This window comes from Cheilinus undulatus, linkage group 22 (genome assembly GCF_018320785.1).
Source record: "Cheilinus undulatus linkage group 22, ASM1832078v1, whole genome shotgun sequence".
In the NCBI taxonomy this organism is placed as follows: domain Eukaryota; kingdom Metazoa; phylum Chordata; class Actinopteri; order Labriformes; family Labridae; genus Cheilinus; species Cheilinus undulatus.
The window spans coordinates 22,080,727-22,107,569 of record NC_054886.1 but is presented as its reverse complement, the minus strand read 5'-3'; the positions used below and the strand labels follow the sequence as shown (position 1 = coordinate 22,107,569).

The 26,843-nt window shown below is 40.5% G+C and overlaps 1 protein-coding gene across 1 annotated transcript; it reads right to left on the bottom strand.

The window, feature by feature from the left end:
- On the bottom strand, positions 1-26,571 carry LOC121504284 (transmembrane protein 151B). Its single transcript, XM_041778998.1, has 7 exons — positions 26,180-26,571; positions 6,775-7,119; positions 5,946-6,080; positions 5,579-5,718; positions 5,438-5,477; positions 330-1,239; positions 1-275 (listed from the first exon to the last, which is right to left on the bottom strand). Exons 1-7 carry the CDS (start codon positions 26,246-26,248, stop codon positions 1-3), a joined length of 1,914 nt encoding a protein of 637 aa, XP_041634932.1. The 5' UTR covers positions 26,249-26,571.
- Positions 26,572-26,843: the final 272 nt, after the last annotated feature.

Genomic DNA, 26,843 nt, shown 5'->3' with positions numbered 1-26,843 from the left:
TCACATGTCGTCTCCGGCATGGCAGCTCTCCTCTCCGTGAATAATGAGGACAGGGAAGAAGAATGCTTCCTGGTAGGATGGAGGACGTTCCCTCCCTCCCGCCTCCCCCTCCCTACCTTCGCCTCCCCCTCCGCTGTCTCGCTCTGCGTCCTGGTCCCTCTCTCTTCCCCCGTCTTCTGTTATCCTGACTTCCTCCTCCTGCTCTTCCTCCTCCTCCTCATCATCCCCTTCACCCTCTAGCACTCCTCTTGTCTCTTCATTGTCCTGCCTTGAACCTAACCCGAGGAATCCTCCACCTCCTCCTCCCCCTCCTCCGCTATTTCCCCCACCTCCTCCTCCTCCATCCTCCCTACTTCCTCCCAGGCCTCCTCCCATGCTTCGTGAGTGAAATAAGCTGTTCTGGCGACCTCCTCCGAGTCTCCCTAATGAGAAACCGCTCCGACTGAGCACCAACCTTCCTCCTATGCCTCCGCCTCCATGCCCCGCGTTCCTGATTCCTGCCACTGTAGCGTTCAGCAGGGCCGTCGTTCCCATGGGGGCTCTTAGCCTGGAGGGAAGACTGGAACTCGACGTGGTCCTCCTGCATCGGGGGCAGCTCTGGAGGAGGTACGCTGAGTTGAACACCACAGGCAGAGCTAGAGGAGGTGGGTTGTTTCCCTGGTTGGGGGTGGTGCAGGGAGGCCCAGAGATGGGCGTAGAGGCGGTATTGTTTGTCCCCCCACTTGTGTCCAAGTCCATAAGGAGAGCTTCCGAGTAGCTCGGGACCATCTGTTGGTTACAGCGGATGTGCCACTCCAGCTCTGTCATGTCCACTGTGTTGACTCGAGAGATGGCTCGGTAACTCGTCCCATTTAGGCCGATTCCAATCCCAATCCCTCCTGGGTGGATCCCATTCTCAGTCATTCCTTGAACCCCATCCCCTCTCCCACCTCCACCTGGCCCTCCGCCAACACCACCACCACCTCCTCCTCCTCCTCCACTGTCCTCATCCTCCCCAAACAGCTTCTCCACATGATAGTGGACGTATGCTGTACGGTACTCTGACACGACCCGCAGAGGCCATGACAGGAGGAAAGCAGAAGCAAGCCAGAAGACCCTGTGGCGAGAAAACCACGGCTGGTGAGCAGGATCTGGGAAGGCTAGGATGTGCTCTCGGAAATCCACATTCTTCAGGTGCATTCCTTCCCTGGCCTCCATGTAGTCATCAAGACCCTCGTTCTCTCCAAAGAAGCGTGCTCGCTTGGAACAAGAGAGAGAACATCAGAACCAATTAGCTGTGCATAACTGAGAGAGGACACATGGAGTCATGGATTTTTTCTGTTTTCCTATTAAAGGTCACATATTATACAAAAAACACTTTTTCAGGTTTTTCTAGCAAAAATGTTGTCCGCTTGGAAGAAATTTAAGCCACAGACACAGAAACAGAAACTGCTCATTCTGAGCAACAGAGGGTTTTAAGACATGCAAAAATCCAATACTGGAGTGTTTTTTCAGCAAAAAACTTCACAGGCATGTTTTGGGGACCTCTGAGACCAGTATAAACTTGTCTTAAAGGGGTAAAATATGTCCCCTTTAAAGTTTTTTACTACCTTTTCCACTCTTAACTTCCTCTAGTTATCTTTAAAGGAGTCGCATGTTGTAGCTGTGAGACTGCTGGAAATCAGCAGTCAAGACATGTCAAGGTAATATTAAACTTTACTAGTTTGCTGATTAGAAAACACTGATTTTTTTTGTGGAGACAGAACCTTTTATGGACAATAAGGAAGCATGGAGTCCGTCCTAGCTCGATTTTGCTCAGTCAAACTCAACAGTGGTCATGAGAAACCTGCTTTTGTATATCTCAGCCTAATTTTAACAAGATAACTGCCTTTTTATTATTGGAGATTACAAAGTTAAAGGAGACATATTATACCCTTTTAAGACAAACTTAAATTGTTCTCAGAGGTCCCCAAAACATGCCTGTGAAGTTTGTTGCTGAAAAAAACAATCCAGTATAGGAATTTTGTATGTTTAAAGCCCCCTCTATTTCAGCCCTTCTCAGAATGAGCCATTTCTGTGGCTTTAAATGGTAATTAGCTGTCTGACTCTGCCCCTGACCACACCCCTTTCAGGAAATGGATGCAGTACTACAGACACTTTTATCCAAAGTTTAGAACTAGACTGGGATTTGAACTATCAACCTCCCAGACTGTAGTCAGCAGGATAACCCACTGAGCTATCCAGCATCTCAGCTGGTAATTAGGAGGATCACTCGAGGAGGGCAGAACTTTCCTCCAAATGGGGGAGGGCCAGCCAAACCTGGGGGCGGGTGCTCACGCTCCTGGTGAGGTCACCTGGAGCTAAATCTGAGAACAGCTTGTTTCAGCACACATTTTCTGAAAGGTGGAGAAAGAGAGGGGGAGAGGGAATGGATTTTTCTGGTATTTGAGGGGATTGTGGACAGGCCAGGGGCACATATTTTAGTTAGAAAAGACTGAAAAAGTGATTTTTGCATAATATGTCTCCTTTAATGCAACTGGTAAGCTTTCGGGCCTGTGTCCACTAACAGCATATACTTTCGGTGCCAGTTGCACCCACAATTTTTGTTTCAGAGCTTTCAGCAGTGCTTTTACTATTTCCCGAAGTGACCACTTAGTTTATTCAGAGTTGCTCTCTCAAGCCCTTTTTTTTTTACCATTTTTGTGACTGACCTCGGTCTCTTTGGTTGGATCTCTTTAGTTCCAGACTCACACTTTTAGCCTTCTTACCAAGGTTTGGTATCACTGCATGCTGCAGTGAAGCTGCTGACAATGCAACTGAACTGGGGCTAACTAGCCAAGAGCTGAGAAGCCCATTTTAAAGGTACAGTGTGTAATATTTAGCCTAGTGGCATTTAGCAAAACAAGCTTGGTTAAAATGAAACATAACATTTATAAGTAGACTGATCTAAATTAGTGTTAACATCTGATAACACATTTTTTAAATTTATGTTTTAAATTAACTCAGCATAAGCCTTTTATTCATACATAGGGAGGGTCCCCTCCAAGGACGCTGCCATCTTGGATTTTTGCATTTTGCCTGTTTCTATGGCACCATAGAAGGAACCAAATAACAGTTAAGCATGTATTGATTTTTAAACTTCACTGGTTCCCACAGTTATCACCAGAGAAATGAGCATCACACTCCAGAATTGACTGTTAGATGTTGATAGTCCCAATTTTACACACTGTACCTTTAACAGCTTTTCACCCTCATTTTTTCATAAACAAGCCATTAAAGCAGTAGTTCTCAACTGATGAGGCATCAAGACCAATCATAGCCTCCTAAAGAGAAACTGCAACCTAATTAAAAAAAAAAAAAAAAAATCAACAACTCAAATTTATTTCAAGAAAATGTTACAGTTTGGACCCTAAAGCATATTGAACAAGAGGACCGGACAAAACAAAAATGTTTAAAAGCAGATTATTACAGAGGGACATGCATGCATCCATCATATTTTACTCAATTTTCCAGTGACAGCATGGAAATTTGGAAATATCTCTGGGAATTTCTTTGGAAAACCAACTTTTCATCTAAAGAAAAGGAGATAAGTAGAAATCATGAGACAGATACTAAAATTTACCCATCATCACAGTGAAAATACAACATGAATTTACTGTATGTCCACTTGGGGCTTCTGTAAATATATTTTTTGCCATATTTTTTTCCTTGGCACACTGCAGTGACCCACTGGAAAGAGGTTTGTGGCCCAATTTTGGGACCTGACCCACCAGTAAAGAACCAGTGTTTAAAGGACACAGTATGTACTAATTGGCAAATAAGTCCTATGAAGCACTGATAAAATTGGAATGAAACTCAAGTCAAGATGACATGGTATGAACCATTTGTGGTTCCCATCTACCGTTTCAGAGCTGGTTTCCTTTTATTCCCCATTTTTGTTGTTTGAGCAAACATTGAATCTCAAAAAAAGGGCTGCAACGTCCATCACTGCAAGTGGGGCTGGACAGACATAAATAAAGCAATCACGGCAGTATGACATCATCATGCTGTATGTTTGTCACGTGATAGCATGTAAACAAAGCCACATGTTGCATCGTGATTACTTTGTATGGAAAGTTTTGTCTTTAAGCTCCTTTTCACTTTTCTTTGATGTCAATGGGTCAAATAGAACAGAAAATGTGATCATTTGAGTTTAAGATAAAAAAAAGTTTTACACATAGAGAACAGGAGTTTATACTGTGCAGGACTGGCGCTGGTAATTTTCATAATTTCTGCATTTTGTGTCATTACAAAAAAAATAAAGCAAAAAATTCCTTATATTTTGTACTATCTGCTTATCATTCGCTCTGTAAAAATGCATTTCATGTAATTTGATTCTCCTGGTAATTATGTTCATAAGATATTTTACAGTGGCAAAAAAGCAAAAAAAAAGGAGCACCCTCCAAGCACAAAAACTTTTTCAAAAACTCTTTTAAAAGATGCCAGACAAAAGACTTACTAAAGTTAGAGAAGTGTCAGCACTCAAAATGTCCTTTATAGTGGTTTTTATTCAAGGCAGCAAGGCACAACGGACACGTTACGTACCACAATGCAAACTAACTGAAGACAGGCTTGGATCGAGTAATTAAAGTAAGTAAACACTGATTGTTCGTCAGCTCCACTCTTTGCACATTTTATTTTGTAATTGATAAGTTTTAGAAGTCCATTCCCTCTCCCCCTCTCTTTTTTAACAGCTACGTTTGGGGTCCAATATGCATAACGTAAGCTGCCAGATGAATGAATGGACTCGATCAATTTGATTTAGATAGTTGTTTACATACATATTAAATTGTACAGGAGGTTACAGTTATTAAAAATCACGAAAAACACACTACAAATTACATACTGGGTGTGCAGAAATTATTTTGAGTAGCGGTGTTGCACGTAATTTTATTGCCAACGGAGCCGTTAGCAGGTCCGTCCCTATTAACAGCCCCACTTCTGTTGTGTTGTGACTTTTCATTTGCATCTGCTGTGCCAAGTTGTTGTATTTTTGTGCTGTTGTGGAATGTTTGCCTCCGCGCTGTGCCGAGTTTATGTATCCATGCAGAGTGCTGAGTGTTTGTATTTATGCGCTGCAGCAAGTTTTTGTATTTGTGTTGTGAACTTCTGTTTTTGGTTTTCTCAAATGTTGTCGTGTTTTATCTTTTTGCAAAGCGTTTTGAATTTGCATTTGTGTGAGATCTCTCGGCCATCATAGATTTTGGCTCACTTATACATATTTTATGTTTAATTTGCACTATTTGGTACAGTCTGTGTCTGTCTTGTCTGTGTTTTTTGGAGGTGCTATATCTAAAACACTCAGTTAAAGAAAAAAAAACATTTGTCATTTCAGAGCACCAGAGTGCATTTAAATCCCTGCTAATTCACTGTCTAAACAAGGCCTCTAATACATAAATGGTTTTCCACCACATCTTACCTGGGTGAGGTAGGCAGCTTCAGCACGTGCACTGGAGAAGCTGTAGAGCAGAAAATGTGTTAACAGCTTATTTAAACCCTGAATAATAATCACATATTCCACCGTGCCCTCTGATTGAATGGTAGGTGTTTGGCATCTAACCTGAAACATTTGGTGAAACGGAGGCGGACAGCAGGGTGCAGCTGCAGGTCCAGCAGCTCCTTTGATACATCTTTGACTCCGTAGCGGGCATAGTCAAACTCTGAACTTGAGGCATGAGTGTTGACCCGCTCATGGTAGACCTAAGGGAGGGTTGATGCAGGACAAATATGAAGGGAAGAGATTGATGGAGGAGGGAGGAAGAAGAACAGATAGAGAGAAAGGCTTGTGCTAGAGATTTAAACCTTTAAATATGTCTCAACTATGTCTCAGTTTACTAGGGTGCTCTCTGTGCAATTCACAATAGAAGTTAAGATTTGCATAGCACTTAAAAAATCCCATCTTAATGTTATAGGAGTTGTTCCCTTACTTGTGTGGTAGTATATGCATCTCCATTGCGATATCTCGTCACCTGCCTGGTCCTCCTCACATAGTGATAACTGATGGCCTTCCACCAAATGCAGGGAGTGGCCTGCTGAAGTCTCTGCACACGCTCATACACCTCCTGAGTCAAACAAGGAAAAAATATTCAAATCACTGAGCTAATGTTGCAGTTTTTCTCTTGACCAACGATTAAGTCCCAGTTGTTGCATGCAAGGTAGTTCAGTCTGGGCAATCTGGAACAAATTATGGCTGTTTAAATCATATAAAATGCATCTCCTGCCAGTCTTCAATAATGTAAAACGTGTTTTGTGCTTGGCAGTGGCAGATAGTTGGGATGATCGGTGAGCAATGTGCTCCTGGAGCTCCTGATAATAGACGGAGCAGACCAGAATAGACAAAAGACAGACTGATGCCCCCAGGTCAGCTCATTTCCATGTGAGTGGGTGAGTATTCATCTTCCCCTCACTCAAGTAGAAAATTGAGAGTTAAATATTGCTCTCTTCTTGTAAAATGTGACAATTTCTGACCAGACTGCATTATATAATGGATTATTTAGGTTTGTAATTATCCTGTAGTTCTCCACAGCAGCAACTGCCTAAGCATACATTTACTACAGCATCATTAAGACCATTTTTTTGCTGACACCAACTGAGTGAACAGGATTTAGTGAGTAAACAGATTCTGCTGTGTAGCTCAAGGTCACAGACTTCTGTAGCAGCATTACAGTCTACAGCCAGTGAGGTTTAGGAGATTTTCAGCCTTGTACAACCCACTGGTTATGGCTTTAAGCTGAACTTAAACTATTTTTGACAGACCTGGAACTCAGCGTGAGCCAACATTGCGGTCTTAGAGAAGCAGTGCCAGCACTCCACCAGGTAAACCACATACAGCATAGCCAGGAAGGCCAGAGGGATGTAGACATAGCCACTTGAACATGGACTCTCCAAGTGTGGAATGTCGTGATAGTAGGCGGCGGCTGGCGATATGGCCTTGTCGTCACTGCTGATTGGTATGGAGGAGGAGCCGAGGACAGGTACACGACAGACAGCGCACCAGGCAAGCGTGGCGAAGCACCCGTACATGAGGAGGGTCAGGAGGAGGCACTTCCAATGGGACTCCCGACAAAGGGAGGAGGCCAGAGACTGCTGGACTGGCCGTTGCTGTAAAGATAGAGTGAGAAAAATATAGGCCAAAATCATGCACTGCATTGAAACAGTTACAAACATAATTTCTCTGAGAATTAGGACAGAGAGATTCTTAAAAGGAAGCCACTTAGCTGCATTACTGGAATCATAGGATCAGTTACTTTACTCATACTTCTAAAGGTCCAAGTATCTCGGCTACACAAATTTCACCATTTTACTTTGTAGATAGTGGTTTGGCTTTAGGGGTGGCAATGTGGGTCATCCACCACTTTAGATGAGACTAAAATATCTCAGAAAGCATTAGGTGGATTGACATTATTCTTTTTATACCTACATTCATCGTCCTAATGGCTTTGACGGATCCCTGCCTTTAACTTTAGCCTTTTGTATTCTACTGAAATAAATCTGCACACTGACATTATTGACATTTCCCTACAAGAAATTAGGCACAGATAATCCTGCATATGATGTTGTTGATAATGTTGACTCTAAAAAAGTGGAAAAAATGGGCAAAAAGCAGCAAAAATGGCTTAAATGCAGCAAAACTGACAAAACGAGAAGGCAAAGTGGCCCAAAACAATGCAAAAAAATGGTGAAAAGGGGCAAGATGGTTTAAAAGTTGCAAAGATGGTCAAAAAAGTTGCATGAATGAGAAAAATGGGCTCAAAGTGACAAAGATGGGCTCAGGGTGGCAAAGAAGTTGACAGAAAGTGGCAAGAAATGGTCAGAAAATGGCAAAAAAGGGCAAAAAGCAGCAAAAATGGATTAAGTGCAGCAAAAACTAGCAAAAATGGGATAAAAGTTGCAAAAATTGTTTAAAAGGTGGCAAGAAATGGGTGAAAAGTTGCACAGTTGGTAAGATGCTGTAAAAACTGGCAAAAATAAATAAAAAGTGTCAAAAAGCAGCCAATGTAGGCAAAAAGATTTAAAACGATGTTGCAGATATGGGCAAAAAGGGGCAAAAAGTGGATAAAAGTGATAGAAAGAGGTTAAAGGGGCAAAAAATGGCAAAGTGTGGCTAAATTAGGCAAAAAGTGGCAAAAAAATAGGGGGAAACATTGCAAATATGGGCAACATTGGTTAGAAAAAGTGACAGAAATGGGTGGAAGTGGAAAAATTGGTTAAAAGTGTCAAAAAGCTGTGGCAAAAATGGATGGAAAAAAGTGGTGAATGTAAATTTATCATTCCAACATCAGAACCCGATAATTTCTTGACACAATTTTTAGCTCCAAGATAGTAAGAAGTAACTGTTAGCCAGGATGCTAGCACCAATGCTACTGATCCAACACACATACACTGAAACCCCCAATAAATCAAAACTAGGACAGACCCTTTCTCTGGGTTTGTCAGGGGCCCAGACAATTCTGTGGTGCAGATACCTGATATATTTTTGTTATTAGGGAATGTATTATCCTGGTATGTTCATCAGAGGGAGGACTCTGGTTAAAAATGATGAATGTCTGACTGTCTGAAATAATTATGGGCATACAGTTGTCTAGAAAACAAAGCTGTGTAACAACCTGGTGTACTTAAAGAGCTGAATTCTTGTGTGTGGTAAACTCTGTGTTTCAGATCTGCTTTGTAGATCAAGGTCTTGAGCAAAGACGAGCACCACACCAACCCTAACCCATCATAGGATAAGTGCTTCATATTAGACACAGTCTCTAAGTGCTCTCTTTGACACGGCCTTACTTGCACTGTGGAGACATCATATTACAGTGCACTCAAACGCACACATATACATTAGACTCACAGACATAGACGGTCTAATGTGCCCCTCCTCTCCCTCCACATCTCTCTCTCTATCCACGCACATGCCGCCATGCACGATCTCAAATTGTAATGTAGCCAGCAGAGGCTGTGTGAATAATTTAGACTAGAACGATGCTTCTAGACTGTTCTCTAGCTAGCTGACTCCGCTCCGACATCTTTGCTGCTTCGATTTGTGAGTGAATGAGGGAGGAAGAGAGAGTGTTTTATGTATGTTGTGTGTCAAAGAAACATGGAAAGAGAGAGAAAAGCACAGCAAACACATATGTGCTGCTTATTTTTGTCTTTCCTTACGTGCCCTTTCCGTGTTATCGTCTGCCTCATGCTGCATGCGACAAAAACGCAACAACACAGATGAGAGGAAAAAAAAGGAATGACACCATTGTCCTCTCCTGCTCTCAGCCAAGTCTCCCTGTCCTGTCAGCACACTCCCCCCTCTCTCTTTATCTCTCACTCCTTCATTGCAGCCTCAATTTGCTATCCACTAGCATATTTGGCTTGCTGCAACAGACACACACACTGCCGCTCTCCTTTTTTTATGACTGTACGTCAAGGGCAAGTAGTGAAAGGCAGAGTAGAGGGCACCTACACTCTACCAATCCATCATCTCTCTGCAGAAGACCCTGAATAAACTCCATTTAGGGATCCAAAAATAGGCCACAACTTTAAAAAAAGGCATGTCCGTTTTCTTTAATGGCAACTTAGAATCATTGTTGACTTTCTGTCTGCCTTTTTCATCATTTTATCCTTCCTCTTTTACGTTTTGTATTTATTCTCCTGCCTGAATTGCTCAAGCATTCACTCTTCCACCTCTAATCTCTCCCTGTCATCCTCCCAATCCCCGCCTTCTCTGTTGCATCCTTGAAAGTCTGTAAGTGCATTGATTGGGTTAAATGTGTAGAGTAGAAGGAGAGAGGATGAGAGACATGGAAATGGTCATGAACTTTTCATGAATGCAAGTATGAACAGATGCAAATAAGATGCAGAGGAGGGAATGAGCAGATAGCAGCGGTGTTGGTGGCAGAATATGCTGCTCTCCAGGGATCCCTGCTGCCAAAATCCATCTTTCTCTTTCTCCTCATGCCCTTCTCTCTCAGTCTACTTCATGTTGTCAATTCTTCTTCGTCCCGCTCCTCTCACCTTCAGGTGAATGTTGCCAAAATAAGAGAAAATTTAAGCAATAAAAATGAAAACCAGCATGGGCCTTGACAGTTTCATCAAGTCACTGCAGCTGGTGAAAGCCCAGTGAGAGGAAATAAGCCCCGAGACAGGAGTCAAATTATTCCTGTATGCACTTGTGCCAATCACTATTAGTCAGCATGAGCAGGTCTATTTCCTACAGAGCGTGGAGATGCTTTTTCACAACTAATGGGGATTAAGCAGCATGGACTTTTCAAGACTGATAACAGTATCAATTTTTAGAGGGGAAAATATCCTCCAATTAGAGATACGGCAGCCAATATGGAGCGTCAGCTGATTGTAGACCTGTTATGTATGCATAGATTCAGCTGTCATATGACTATATGGGGTTGTTAGAGGGCTGATTTCCAGAACAGAAAACCCCTAATTAAAATATACTCTCTTTGGATATCTGCAAAAATGTCACGCATCCCTAGAAATTGTAAACATCAGTATTGTATTGGCCCTAGTTTTCATAATGCATGCATCTTTCATGTGAACCCCTCCTCCCTATACCCTCCCTGCCACCATGCACAGGAGAAGAGCTACAGCACCTGTGCTCTAAATGAGGCTGTATGCAGGAACACAATCTTAACCCTGAGTCAAAAGTAGGATTCAAGGAGAACCAAAAGACTGCCCTAACTGGAGAAAAGACTGTTCAACCTAAAAGACTTTAAAAAAATGTATTTGTGATTCTTATCTGGGTCACTGATGGGCAGTGGTGGTAAGCACTGTTTTGACAGGCTGGTGCTAAATTGCAACATCTGGTGCAGTGGATACCAACTACGGATGTTCCCAGGTTTTCTAGTTGTGTTTAAGTGACTAGTCAAAGGAGGAGAAAATACTTAGAAAACAGTCAAATTCATCACAGGGTCACCATGTCAGAGTTTATGATATGAGCCTGATGCTGCGTTCCATTTACCTGGGAAGTCGGATGTTGGAACTGGGAATGATGACACATCTAATTTGATTGCATGTTATTTGCTACGAGCTCATAACTGTTGAGTCAGAATTACAAGTTCAGGGCGTACTTTTGATGACATCAACTCGGAATTTCTGAGTTACAAGTGCAAATGGGATGCACCATAATGTGAAGCATGGCTAACATTAGCAGCTAGCTCCAAACAAGAGTTCATTCCTCTTTGGAGATTAATATCATGTTTTGATATGTGGCCTCCTTACACTTTGGTTTAATAGTTACACATGAGTACCACCCTCAACAGCCAACATACCACTTATTTCTTTTTCTATTTAAAAAAAAAACTACCATGCTGCCCTGTTCCTACTACATGCTACCTGCTAAGCCTCTCAGATTTACATTCACTTACGTTAAGTGCCAGGGAAAGCTCAGTCAGGACTTCAGCAGCCATTAACTGAAGCTACAGTGGCTTCTACTGGTGGGAAGCGTCATTACAGTTTAAAAGAGCATTAGACCAAGACTTCAAGCCTGTGTTTATAAAAAACAAGAGTGAGAGTTATAAAGAGAACCGCTGTCCTGCTTGAACCACGTTAAGTTTGGACAGCTTATATTTTCATTAAAGATCTAATGTGAGACAGTGAAATAAAATTAGCATGTCAAAGGAGACATGCAGCAGCTGACTTTTTCCCCTCTGTTTATCTGGAGTCTGCAGCAGCAGACCTCAACCATAGCGAGTTGAGTGTGTTTTATCTGTGAACGATCTCATACGGCAGTTGTACACGGATAGAGATGTAGACATAATTGACAAACTAAAGGGAGAGACCCGACATGCAGTAGTGTCTGTCTGAAATATGTCCACACAGCCGAGAGAGGAGAGGCTATCCTCTTTAACTCAGCTGCAAAACTTTAAGCCACTGCCACTAGTTGGCTAGCTTGCAGCTAGCTTGTTGAGGACTCTGGCTAGGGCAGAAACTTTTATCAGGCATACGGGGGCAATTTCAAAATAAAAGCGTAGCTTGAAACATTGATTTAGATCGTTGTTTCAGCTTTCATCGATCTGATTAGATCATTAATCAACCAATCGATGTGTCGATAAACATCGAAGAACTGTTACACCTATCGTTGTTAACTATATACGTGTGGACACACAATGGCTATAAAGCAGTAGTGATTAGAAGTACAAAGAGAAAAAATGTAACTGTAGCTTGATCGACACGCAGCCAAAGACAAAAACAGCAACTTCACAAAGAGGAAGTGACGCAATATGTTCACCGTATGTCAGCACATCAGCCGTATTGGTGGATGGAGAGCAAACTGAAGCGGAAATACCATAAAATACAAAATAATAGCCAGGTTCCCTTTAATTGCCGGGTCACAATTAAACCGCTGGGTGTAGCAGTACATTTTGATAAATACCCGCCTGTTCCAAATAAACGCGGGGTGTAATTTATTTAAAGCTCAGGTATGTAACTTTTGATGAGAACCGTATAGAACCAACTCTCAACTCCCCCTCTATTCCTGTTCTTCTCTGTGTTTGACTCATGGTTTGACTGTTTGAGCTCTGTAGCGCCGCCCCTCTCCTTACACGCCTCCTCGTGGATGAGAATGTCCGCTGAATTGAATACTGACGGTGGCAAAGTGCTCGTGGAGTGATTTTGCACTGAAATCAATGGCCAAATCACAGGCAAGAAAAAACTTCATCTCATCGTGAACAAATTCTACACAGGACCGAACACCGCTATAATTCCGCCATTGAATCAACTTCTCACTGAGCTGACATACGGTAGCTACAGCGGCCAATAGGAACGCTGACCTGAGCCTGATTGGCTGCGAGTACTAGCCTCCTCATTGGCTGGGGCACCCCCGTCCCTTGCTGGTTTTCTTAAGTGAGATAGCAGCGCCATGGCCCCGGTGCAGTGGAAAAATAAAAAGTACACCATTAACTCTAAAGTGTCTGTCGTCAAATATGCTGAAGAACACTTGGGAGAAGCAGCAGCTGACTATTGGAGCAACAGGGAGGTTTGCAAGTCGAGACATACATATATCCAGACAGAGAGAGAGACAGCTCTCCAATTATAGTTGTAAGATGAGAGATAATTAGTTTAACCAACTTGTTAATCTTGTGCCAACTAATTTGATACACAAATTTAACCAATTAACCGTATGGACCTCTATTCCCAACCTCTCAAGAAAAGCAGAGTCCATTTAGCCCCCTTTTTACATGAAAAAATAATCATCAATTGTTTTCGATGATAAAATCTCAACAGAATAGACCTATGCAGATGTGCAAATCCAATTTGACAACCTTGGAGCGAATGGAGCCTTTACACTCCCCAAAATAAGACTTTCTACACCTTTAAAATGTTTATAAACTTGGCACTACTAGGAAATTGTCTGCTGACATACATAATCTGTGAAAAGTCTAGCTTGATATTATATAGCCAGTATCTAATGAGATTCATACTTTTGCCATTTACGCTTGCATTAACAAATAAATATCCATTTTTGTCAAGTGTTAGGTGGACACACCTCACTGAGAATTTGATATCTAGTGGCTCACTAAAACTGAAGATATGACCTTTAGATTACTTTATTATTAGGCAAGGCAGCATACAGACCACAAATAATGAGTTTTGACATGCAGTCTTGAACCTGTAGAGGTCCAGTTGTTTAAGTGTGCTCTTTCTCTGCTTTTGTTGATATCTAGTAGCTAAAATTGCATATTGGGAGATCTGGGATGCCCTCATCTGGACTGATATGGTAGTGTGGCACACATTAAAGACTGCCAGTAAACTTTTGTGATCTGTGGTAATCAGCCTGTGGACAAAAAGCATGACTTCATGTATGCCCTGCCTCACTTGCCTTCTCTTTTTTAGATCTGAATCATTTGGCTCAGCTTAGTTGTGAAAGCTGGTTCTTCAGCTCCAAAACAGCTTTTCATTTGGTAGCATTTTGGCTTTTTTGTCTATAAAACAACAACAAAAATTGAAAAAAAAAAAAAAAGGGAGCTGGCACCTACATTGGAACTGGCTTGTTCATAAATGACACATCACTACGGCTCCTAACTTGTCATCTTGAATTAAAAACATTAACCACACAAGATCTATTTGCTGAATAGTAGTTCACTTTTTTCTTTAAATGTTTAAGAGGTGCCACTAGCCTCTTGACCGTGGCTAATTCACACGCTTTCATTTGTATTGCCAGCTTCACTGAACAAGGCATGAAAGAATAACCAGCCATGGTAAACCAGACAGTCACAGACATGATTTATGGACTGCTGTTTGCACAAGAGGCAGCCAAGTAAGTTCCTATTTCAGTTGTTTATGTATAGTGTGAATGTACACATTAAGAGCAGTCAACTTGGTATTTGAATGCTCAAAATGATCGTACACATGGCCTGGGTTTACGGACTACCACACAAAATCTTGTGTAAACAGTTGTTCTGTTGAAGTACCCTCTAAAAACAAAACCATCTCCATTTTCAATAGTAAATGTTTACAATCATGATCTTTTCTAAGACATATAAGAGGACAATTTCAGTAATGACATAGCATTAGTAGCCAGTAACTCCTGTCCACTAACAAAGGACACAGAAAATCCACAAATGATCTGGTAAACAGCACTCTGAGCTCTGTTTTGTTTGTCTGAATTGAAGCTCTATAACTGAGAGGCAACTTGGAAATATAAAAAGCTCCTACCAACACCTCCTACACCCATGTAATTATTATTTTTAGGGATGTGATGGTCCAGTGTCAATTCTGATTTCTCCTCTCAGCTGATCCTTCAATATCATGAACAGACCAGATAATTTTGCTGTTATTTCCTACCAAAAAAGATATCAACTGTGTAGGGCTGCAAACCTATGATTAAATCTACTATGGTAGAGTCACATCATGGCCAGTGTCTTACGTCAGCTCAGTTTGGAACTTAAAGGGATGATCTTATGTCATGATGTCAGCATGACATGAGCAGTGACTACAAGACAAGCTTAAACTGACCATAATACATCTCGTGACCACAACACAATACATGGGGACTGAACTTAAAAATGATGGGGGTGCAATTTAGGTCCAATAAGAGGTTTCTGATGAGCAGGATGCCTCCTGGTACATGAACTCTGCAGCTTCTTTGGCTATGTCATGATCTTTTTTCAGTTGGAGCTGCCTCTGGTGAGCCTTGGTTCTTGTGTCAGCCTGTAACAGATCAAAGCCAAAGCTCACTCTCCTTGAAATCATTCTGAAAAGGATATAGCCTAGACTGAAAGAGTGTCAGCTTTCATTTTTTTCATTCTGAAAGCTTGGACCACCCTCCTTAAAACTGCTTTGAAGTCAGCTGGCGCAGGGTGGTTAAAAACAAGTCAAATAGTTCATACATTTTTTATAGATCATGTAATTTAAGGGTCTTCATTTGCATAAAAGAAACTGCATAATCTTACAAAAAGATGGTTGGCTGATGTGATTTTCTGATATTCTGACAGAGGCGGTTCGTTGCATCGAGTGATGCAACAGATACAGGCAGTGTCGCATCATAGCTGAGGCGGGGTGTCCTGCAGGGGAAGGAATCCTTTTATCCACCTTGTAATAGTGTGAACCTGCAGATTTTAAACTGATGCAAAGCTAAGCTGTCATGCCCTATATTTAGTCATTACTGTCAATTGAAAAGGAATGATATGTTAAATAACTTAACAAAACATTACCAGATTAATGTCAATATGGTAAAAAGTCTAGATAAATGATCCCACTCAGTGGTCCAAAGTGGCATTCCAAGATATCTGTTGCTGCCTGGTTGAATCTGAATCTAGGTATTGTCAAATAATCTTAAAATACTATACATAAAGCCAACATTCATATTACCCTTGAAACAATCTAACACTGTTTGGATGGGGACCAGCATGAAGAGTTTTTTTGTACTAGATTTACATAATGCAAGCTCAACAAGGAGGTATTATCATTGTTAACTATTAGTGGAGCCAGTTTGTGAATTAAACTCTTGGGGGTTAAGTAGTGATCTTTATATAGAGAAAGCTGTTTTGACTTTCAAGCTTTCGAAGTATAAAAATTAAAACATTCTTAATTGTTATGCTACTTTTGTATCCTGAGAGCAGTGAAATACTCTGGCAAAAAAATATATATATAATATGTTTTAAAAACTCAGAGAAACAGAAGCAGGCAGGACTTAAAAAAGCCTGGACGCTAGCTAAAGGCTAGCTAGCCTTTAAGCTCAGTTTAAGACTCCTCAAGACTCTTGTCTCCCTTTATCTGGCTAGATGATGCTAGGAGGTCTGCAGGACTGAGTATTTGTGCTATTGATCACCTCCACACCAGGTTCATAGGTTAAACTGTGGTAAAAATCACTTTTTTGTAAAGTGTAGGGATTTATTTTATATATGTGGAAAATTTCTGATGATAATTGCAGTATAGGGGTCCATTTAGAGCTGTAAAGTACTAACTTTCTAAATGGCTGCCCCCCTCTTCCTGTCCCCCTCTGAACGAACATTTGGCGTTACATGATTGCAAACAACCTACTATTAAAGAAATGCCATCCAGTTCTGATAAAATTGCCATTATCTCTTGACCGGCAGCCATTGTTTTTAGGCTTTCAGCCACTTCAACTACTAGTGGCTATCACCTCTTTCTCCTCAAATGACAATGCTTAGTCCAGTCATTCTCTGAGTGGGAACAAGTGTTTTAGACTGAGGCTTTGCAAGATGTATCTACTTGATGGCACACATACAATCTAGCCAATCCATCTGCTTTGCAAGGTTGCCATATGACTATAATCTAAAAATTGAAACTGATATTTTAAGAGACAAATAATGCTGCCAAGCACAAGTGTATCTTAATCATATTTTTGTAAAACACCATAGGAAAATCATATTAGTTTAATGTTTTACCAGAACCCTTTCCTAAAAGTTTGTAGCGTCAAGCAGAGTCCCATTAAATATGTATCATATCAGAAGCAGCACTGAGTTGCACCAGCTATGCAGAAATCCAAATGTAGCTTAGTTTGAACAAATTTTCTGATCTATAAGTTTAGGCAATATGTTGCACCAGCCAAGAAAGTTCCAGTGAATGCACACTGTATTTTACACTATATACACTTGAATGTAAAGTTGTGATTGTAAAGGAACGTCATTTTGTAAGATTGCTTGGAAGAATACAGGGTTTTACCGGCTATTTTGGCATCCAGCACTGCATTCACTGTGATTGATAGCACCCCTGTGATGACTTCGCTTTGTACTTCCACTTCCATTTAAAGGAGGGGAGATAATTTTATCAGCCCAGGATAGATAACTGTTCAATTACCTTATGTTTTGGTTGGCGATTTTCACCCTCACTGACACTGTTGTTATGTTTACACTGGCTGTGGATTAAGGGCATCGGCTGTCATTTTAAAAATTAAACCTTTATGTTGCTGTTTTGGGATCAGTGGCAGTTAATGAAAGTTATTTTCAGCCCTTAGCCTAGTAAGAGTCAGTCTGGTATGAAAGACAACACTGTAACAAACACTACAAAGTTAACATGAAGTAAAAAAAAAATCATTTCTTTAACACTACTGTGAATAGTTTTGACCTTCCACTTCACTATAAGGTAACTTTTTCGTCTCCATGGTAACCGAATATTGACGACTTAAGTTGCAAACTTACTAGCTCTGTTAATGGGTGAGCACAACTTAAGGCAGAACTTAAACACAGCTGGTGCCACAGGTCCATAAAGACATGCTCAGAGGGTCTGAATCGGCCTTCACAGAGCACTGACCTTAACCTCTATAAACGCCTTTGGGAAGGTTAACAACGCCTATCGGGAGCGTGGCATCTCATCTAACACGAGTGCCTGACCTCACAAATGCTCTTTCAGCTGAGTGGGCACAAGCTGCAACAGGCACTCTTAAAATCTGGAGGAAAGCCTTCCCAGGAGAGTGGTGACTTACAGCAATGGGAGTCAAACTGCAAATTAGGGCCCATGGCTGGGGAATGAGATGTCCAGAAATGTCAAGAGGTCAGATGCTAGAGTCTGCTAACTTTTGGAAAGAGTTTCCTTAAGCATTCACAGCCACCAGAGACTGTCTTCTGAAGAAGAGCCCAGATTGCTGACGTGAAACCTGGAGCACAAGCTGTTAGTGTTGTTTTCTGGACCGTTATCACACACCTTTGCTTTCAAAGATAAATTCAGAGCATTGCTGGGGTTTTGAAGATCCTGAGCATACTGTACCGTGTTATTTCTTGCCTCTACTGGAACTGCACTTGACAGGGCTTTTTCATTAATACGATTTGCTGCAGCCAGTAAATGACTCCAAATTCAATCCTTCTGTAATCTGGTCTTGTAATATGGTGCAGTAACTGCATTTCTGTCACATATTTAGTTACAGGATCTTTGTTCTTATGTTTGCACAGGTCAAACTTGAATCTCTCCTCAGCGTCTTAGAATTACTTCACTCAACAAAAGGTCAAAAACATTTTGCTTCAAAGTGGAGCTTGATGGGGCTGTGTATTGTCTGCAGCAGTGGTTCTCAATTGGTGGGTCAGGACCTGAAAGTGGCTTGTGGAGCTGTTTTCAGTGGGCCACAATGTGTAACAAAAAGTCTCTGCAGGAGCCCTGAGTGGTGCTGCTGTGCATGAGCTGCCTCTGTGCTGGTACTTCAGTTCATCCATTTAGAATTTTCTTCCATTATCTATTATTTTTAAATGTTTTATTTTAAATGTGAATGGAGTTAAATGTTGTCTTTTTATGGCTGCAGCATGGGTGAAAAGGCCAAATTTTCTCACCTTGTGTAATAATAACATTAACCCTGATCTTGATCAATGCTACTTTTACCATGAAACTGAGCTTATCACTCAAGATCGCTATAAAACAACAAAAATTGAACATGCTTTCACAGGAAACAATAAAATAAAATATATCCATGCATATTCTCCCATAGCCTCTACAATGATGCAGTTTTTGAAAATTTCAGTTTTGTCCAACACGTTTTTCCTTAAGGACAAAAAAAATCCCCAAAACTGCTGTAAAAATAATATATCGTTAGTTTTTCTGCTTTAAACGAGTCAGTCTTTTAAAATTACTTCAGCCTGAAATTTAAATATTGGCTAAGAATTATATTTTGTTTTTTAAACCCCTTGAAGGCCAGTATGTTTACATAACCCCACAGTTGTTGTTTTTTTTTTTTTTTCAATTTAAAAAAAAAAAAATCTCCATAAAATACATTTCCAGGAGTATTTGCTTAATATTTTTATCAGGACCTGAGATGGGTCAATGACTGGCAGCAACACTGATTTTGATGCATCATTATTTTTTTTTCTATAATGTCGGTTTTTAAAAAAAACCTCGCACTCGAAGTTCTAAGGACAAAAAATGTTCGCTTCCCAAAAACTGCTGTAAAAACAGCATATATTCATATTTTTTTCCACTTTAAGTGTCTTATAAAATACCTTCAGCCTGAAATATACATATCAAATATAAATTATATTTTTGGCATTTTAACCCTTTACAGGCCAGCAACATTGATTTTGGTGCATCTTCAATTAATCTGCAGTGTCAGATGAAAAAAAAAAAAACATTCACGGTACTAAGGACAAAAAATGTCTGCTTCCTAAAATCAGCTGTAAAATATAATACAGTAATATATTTCACATAAAACAAGTCAATCTTTTAAAACTACTTCAGCCTGAAGTATACGTATCAAATATTAATTTTTTGGGGGGGGATTTTAACCCTGTAAAGGACGGTATGTTTTTTCAACTCCACTGTTTTTAATAATACAAAATCAGAAAAAATACACACACAAATATACCCACACACACTTTGTTTTTACAGAAAACCATTATCCAACATTGATGAGCTCTATTCACACATCACTTCCACATTTGATATGAGGTCGTTCCCAAACTTCCGGTCAGGAGATTGAACGCAGAAGAGAACGGTGTATGATAGCTGATTTGTTGTGGTTTACCCGCTGTTTGCAGGAGTTACCCAAGGTGACTGTCAGTGATGACTGAAATTTAGCTGAGGATGTACATTGCGGCACGCAGCAATGATGTCCAGAAGTGTGAACACAAACAATGACCGTAAAAAACAAACAATAAAAAAACAGACGAATAAACGCAGTATAGGACGGTAAACTTTTCAAGAACAACGACAGTAGGTTACATTTTCGCTTAGCATGTATGGTTGGGCAGAAGTTGTCAGGTCGCCTTATTTTCCAACGGAAATACGTCACACCCTGCCTTCTGTAGTGCCCATAGCAACACACATTATCATGTCAGTAGCAAGGCACCCTTGTAGAAAACAGTAAAAAATGGGAAATTTTGCGATGTGCTTTGACTGGAAAAAAGTAGCACCATCTGGTGGACAAGAAAAAAATAAATTTAAAAAAATTGAAAGCTAGTAGTCCAAAATTAAATCTTAACATTAAGGAATGTATTTGTTTATGTTAAGATAAATGTGAGCTCAAAAAATGGCATTTTCAGTGGTTTTCAATGGGACACTTTTTGTCGTTAAGAACAAATGTGTCAGTTTTTGTATTGTTTCGCCATTTAGGCCAATTTCAGGAACTGAGATGATGTCCCTAGGATCTCTTAAGGGCTCATAATTTTTATTCTATCAAAGGTCTAAACAGTAACATTTTAATGGATAGTTAAGAGGGTTTTTTTGTCGTTATTTGATTCATTCCTGAAGCCAGTTTGTCAAGCCTGTGGCCTCCAGGACCCCAGCTAAACCAGCTCAGCTAAAACTGCAACATTTCTCATGAAAGAAATGTAAGTGGTTTACAATTTTTGGAAATATGGGTCATTAAAGCGGTTGTGGTGGGTCCTGACAATATAACAGCTTTGTTGAGAAAGTGGTCAGTTTGATGTTCTGGTGCATTACTGGGATGCATTACTCTAAAAGTGAGGGGCTGAGTAAGTGAGATTTAGTTCTCTCTGATCTCTTTTAACTCTTTTTGGAGACCTGTGTAAAAGCTATGCAGAAGTCTTTTAAAACATCAGCATCAACCATTAGAATATCAGGGTCAAACCAAAAGCACACACTGATAAAATTCTGGCTGTGCACTGATTGGATAAGTTTTGTTTTCTCCTCTTGTACTAAGATGAAAGTAGCAAACCTGTGTTGCTCTCTCTCCCTCTCTGTCTCTTTCAGTCTGATTCAGCTGGTTAGGTGTGACTGAAGCAGCTATAATTAGCAATCCTAGCAAGTGGGTGGCAAGTGAGGAAGTGAGGACAAGAAAAAGTGCTGTTGATGCGCGCAGTTAAAAAATGATCTGTCTTTTCAACAGCATCAGGAGTTGTCCTTTAGGATGTAAGCTTTCTAGAACCAAGGTTTAATTCAATAAATTTGCTGTTGCTCTGTTTGGAATTTTTAACATACACTTACAATACTGAAAATATTAGTTCTCTATAACAAATGCTTTGTTTCCGAGTGTGTTTAGTGGAGCTATATTACCCATAAACAACAGGGAGGTAAGATGTAGGTCAACTATTTATAAATGATATATCAGTAAGCGGCAGCATTCAGCCTACACATCAGCTTCACTTGTGCCACTTACATTACTGTAGATGTAAAAGGGGTGTTTCAACAGTGGAATAAAACACAAAAACATACATATATATATATTGCAATAGTCAGCTCATAGGTAAACATTTCAAATCAAAAACACATACATGAGTATCATGAAGCTATTTTCAAAAGAACATTAAAATAAACTGCTTTTAACTAGATGTTATAAAGTCCTCTGAAGTGTCTATTTAGCACAGTAGCACGCTGTAATCTCTAACCTTATTTGTGGTTGAAATGAGGTGTGAAGAGAAAGTCATTTCCCATTAGTCCTGTTTTAGTTTAATGATAAATATATTATTGCAATGTCAAAGAGTTTGCCCAGAATATCCACTCTTGTGAACTATCTGCTGTGCAGATACTGCTTTGCATTGTAAAGATGGCAGAGAAAAAGTGAGTGTTAATTTTAGATCAAGTGTTTTAATAATGAATGATTATTTTCTGAAATATCCTCCTTGGGAAACCTGGGGTTTATATAACACCCCTGCTTTTCCTTTAATGACTTGTTTCATTTTATGCACTGAAGAAAATTCACTATTATATTTCCCACTGATTCATTTTCTTACAGGAGATCTTCTAGTTCCTCTCCATATTTTAAAGAGTAACTAAATGAGACCTATTCAGATTTAGTAGTACTGGTGGTCAGTAAGGGTCCAAATCTTGATAATTCAGCACAAAGTATTTAAATTCTGCATTTTGTGTCTAAAATGTGCATAGGAACTATCTTCTACAGGCTGAAACCATCTACTAAAACTGAATTATTTGAAAAAGAATTCTACTGGCTTATCTGGTGCCAGGTGACGTGCTGCTGTCTGTCGTTTTGACTCTGTGTGTGAAGCGGTCGGGATAAGGCTCAGCATCTTCAAGTTAAAGGCCATGGTTCTCTACTGGAAAACTGGAAATTGCCCCTTCCGGGTGGGGAGTGAGTCTTTGCCTCAAGTGAGGGAGTTCAAGTATCTCGGGGTCTTGTTCGCACATAAGCCAATGTAGCTATGTTGGGTTTGGCGACGTGAACTTTAGCAAACGTAGCTAAAGCTAACATAGCTACATAGATAACGAATCTACCTTTCTTACACGGCTGCTTTATAAGCTTAGCTTGAGCTACATAGCTCTGTTATCTCTAACTAAGTTAGCTTAGGCAACGTGACCTTCAGCAAACAGCCAATGCTAACGTAGCTATGTAAGCTACGTAGATAATATAGCCATGCAACTTAAAAAGCTAAAATTTGCTTTGTAACTTTCTTAGTATAGATATCCGTGAGTTTTGTGAGATTTAGCTACGTTAGCTATGAAAACTACGTTGTCTAGGTAGCGCAGGCAGCTAATGGAGCTACATTACAATGTTTTCATGGAGGACAAGCTTTCTCCTATAAGCAGACTGTCTACTGGGCTTTATTAAAGGTTTTGTTATCAGGTTTTGTGGGTCAGACTTTTAACTTTTGGTATCCTAACCGTTACCATAACCATTACTCTAACCCTAAACAGCAGTTTAATTTGATTGTATTTCAAAAGTTTAGCCTGTATTTCCATTCTGGGATTCAAGGTGCTCATTTGACTGTGAGATGGGCAGCATTACCCCATCACGCGTCCAGCAATTCCAAAGTGTCTTACATGCCTTTACAGGTTCTCTATAAGGAGTTATTTGTCCATCTGTAACACTCCTAACCCTACCCCACACCTTTAGTTTGTCACATATGGACCTCAGTATTGTCAGTTGCTGAAGCTTGAGAGATAAAAGCATCTTTTAAGTTTAAAAAGACTTTTCCACTTATGCAAACATACTTTAATCCTTTTCTTGTTATAATTAGACTGTATAGTGCATGGGAATCTAAGACCTAGGTGCACTATAAATGTTGCTGGTCAGCTTAATTTATGATAATGCTTGTGTGAAACATCAAATAGAGTGACTAAAGCTAAGTAATGTTCGAGGGAAATGAGGGAATGAGGATCCATACTGCACAACAGGCAGGTCTAAAACAGGAAGGAGACAGGGAGGGGAAGACGAGAGAAAGAGAGTAATGGAGGCAGAGAACAGATGGAGAGTGAATTCATTGCTGTACATCTGCACATGCCTGCAGACAAAGACAGAGGAGAGCAGCTGAATAAAGTGAAAGGCATCATTTAACAAGCATGATTAAGGTAGGCTTTAAATTACAGCAAGGAAATTGTTGATGCTCAGTCTGACATTTTTATCGTCAGTTTTACATTTTTTTTTTCTCAGTTATGTCAGTCCTTTGTGTTAAAAAAGTTGTTCAACAATTAAGAGAAAAAAAAACTCCTCATATCTGTTATAATGCAACAATGGTAAGGTTTTTAAAGCTCAATCAAGCTAGACCACCAGGATAAAATGTAAGATTTGCTGGCTGTGAATTTACAAATGTGAGGATTTGCTGCTTTCATTAAATTAGCCGGTTTTGGACAAGTATAAAATAGTTTCTACGTCAATGATTACATACACACCTCTTCTCTTCCTCTGACATCATGTTTTGTAGTTGCTGCTGGTAATAGTGGTGAGAATAAAGCCTGCCCACATCATTAGTTAACCATCGTTGTTCATTCCTGGCATCTGACTTACATCATCCTTTTGGTCTCTTTATTTATTTTGTAAATTATGCTGTTTCCTGACTATCGCAGGAGTTATGGAACTCACATGCTACATGTGAGTTAATGTAATGGCAGTTCAACAAAAAAAATTGGACTCAGATTTATAGCTTCATACTGTAAGGTCTTTTCCCCAAGGCTTTAAGAAACAAAGATGGACGAGGTGTAGTCGTGTTTTTCTAAGTGGAGGTCTTGACTCCCTTGGGTCCCTAATCGCTGCTCAGGTGTGGCACATATTTGGAGAAAAGATGGGGGAAATGCACATAATTCATGATTCAAAAATCATGTTTTGACAATAGAGTGAGTTTTTAGATGTAACTCATCAATGCATTGCAACATATGCACTCACCGTGCTGCCTTGCAATTTGACTCTGGTCTGGGTTTTTGCAACCATCATTATGTCAAGAATTGACCGGTCCTCCATATACAGCAGAAGGATTGAACACTTGTACATCTTTCTTTATAAGGTCACACTACATGAACTACCATCTTATTCTTTATTTATTTAAAAAGGACAGCGCACATTAATCAAACTTTTAAATCAAACGTAAACATTTTTATTCCCTGGCTTTGTGACTTGTCCTTGTATCCCGCTAGTTTACACTGACCCTTTTACATCCTTTTGCTTTTACATTAGGCCTGTGATTTTTGTGTTTTTGTTTTTCATTTTCACTGCACTTTGGTCAACTTTTTGTTGTTTTAAAATGTGACTTATAAGTAAAATTAGTATTGGACTGGATTGAATTAAATGAGTAATCTGCAATACATGACAATATGAATATGCAGGAATCAGCACAATAGCTAAATTTAATCTGTTGTCCTAAGGAAGGTAATTACAAGTTTTCAGATTCATTATAGTTGATAGTAAATCTGAAAACTGGTGGTAGCTGTACCTTTGGAGTCTTTGTGTATGAAACTCCTCAGACTTACTCTGTCTTTTCAGCTTTTTATGATTTACTCTGTCCCCTTGGTCTGAGCCACAGGGTCACCTTAAATTGGTATTAATTTGTAGATTTTTAATCGATTGATGTAACCTTTATTATGGTCTGTTGTTTGTCATTTGGGTCAAATTTCTCATGCTGCTATCTTGGCCAGACTCCCTTGTAAACGAGATTTTTGTTTCTAGCTCTAAAATTAAAAAAAAAAGAAAGAAATTATAGCAGGCCATCTACAAAGAGACACAGAAGAAAATGAGTGAATAACATGATTGTTCATAATCACAAAAATAAACATATGAGGAAGTTTTCAGTTTGATTTTTGATATCAATTTGCCATCATAATGCACAATACATTTATGAAATTTTCCAAGATGGGGGTCCCAAGGCCAATGCTTGGGATCCCCTGGTTCGGGGCACCCTGATATAAGTAGAGGTTTACAGCATATATTCCCCAAAACAGGCAAAAACATGTATATCCCAGAGGCACAGCGTTTGGAGAACATATCTATGAATAATGTTTGTAGGTGTTTTCCTGCCTCCTCACTGTGTCACAGTGTTTTGGCAGACAGCTGGGTGTGTGGCTTAGCTGTGATGTCACCCTCTAGTGTATTTTAGAGGTGTCAGCTGTAGATGGACACCCTCTACTACAGTGAAAAAGCCTAATCTATCCCTCCCAGGAGCAACACCACACAACGCTGTCAGACGTATCACACCAATAGTATGGCTTTCTCTGTAGAAAGGAATTCAGAGTTCTCTGCTCTCTGTTCACCTACACCACAGACTCATACCCGTTCAAATTAAAGCCAAGGTCCTGCATCGTGCCCTTGCTCTTTTGCAGGGCATGACAGACTCGAAACGTGACTTTTTCTCGATAAACACATTTTGTCAATGAATGACAGTCTAGCCTTCCTGCCCTACATTGTGTATTAGCCTACATGATGGAGAAATGAGGGGTTGTATGGGAACGAGCAATGACATACAAACACAAGGTGTTTGTTGTGGGAAGGAGCTAAATATGCGCAACTTTACGCTAACTAGCCCCCCTGTCTCTGCATTAACAGTCGCGTGCTCGTTAAGAAAGACTGATTCAAAAGGATGTAAGAAATGTCCTTTCTCACCTGCTCTCGTCCTGACCCTTCCTCCAAAATGGGCTCTTCTGCGGTAGCCGTCTCCTCCTCCGTCTGCATTTTCCCTCTTGCCACTCCTTCCTGTCTTAGAACCGGGCACAGGCAGCTCCCACCCCGGTACCGTCCGAAGGCTGGGACCTCCCCGGCGGAGCAGCGAGCTCGGTCACCCCATCCGCCGCAAGTCGGTATCCAATTTCGCGATAGAGGGGCCTGCGGCAAACAAGCATCGTCTACTCCGGATGTCGGTAACCCCCTGCTCTCCTCCGGTGCCTTCTCCCGACGACCCGCTCAGTGTTTATCCTCCACCTGCTCCATCCTTTGCCCTTCGGTCAAAGCATATTGTGACTAAGCACCCAAAGTCAAAGCCCGTCGCCCTCCCTTTCAGACTGTTTTCTCTGCCGCTGCTTCTCTCTCTCTCGTGACGCTCAACTGCGAGTGTGCGTATGTGCACGTGTGCGCGCGTGACCGACAGCGAAGGAGAACCAACCGGAGCCAAGGATTTCACAGGCTGCAGAAGCACAAATGAAAGAAGACGCTCGACAACGCATGAATTAGGTTTGAGCGGTAATCAGGGAGTAAAAATACGACGCCTTACAATAGAAAAATGCCAGCAAGGATGGTTGTCATTATTCAACTTTGTTCAGGAACGGTAGCA

What these genes read in the sequence shown, in the direction of transcription:
- LOC121504284 (XM_041778998.1), bottom strand. Translation starts at nt 26,248, where the DNA reads ATGCAGACGGAGGAGGAGACGGCTACCGCAGAAGAGCCCATTTTGGAG. An exon ending in TGGCTCACGCTGAGTTCCAG is followed by an intron (nt 6,081 to 6,774) that starts GTCTGTCAAAAA and finishes TGTTTGACTCAG; the next exon opens with GAGGTGTATGAGCGTGTGCA. An exon ending in GGAGGATGGAGGAGGAGGAG is followed by an intron (nt 276 to 329) that starts GTGGGGGAAATA and finishes TCCTCGGGTTAG; the next exon opens with GTTCAAGGCAGGACAATGAA.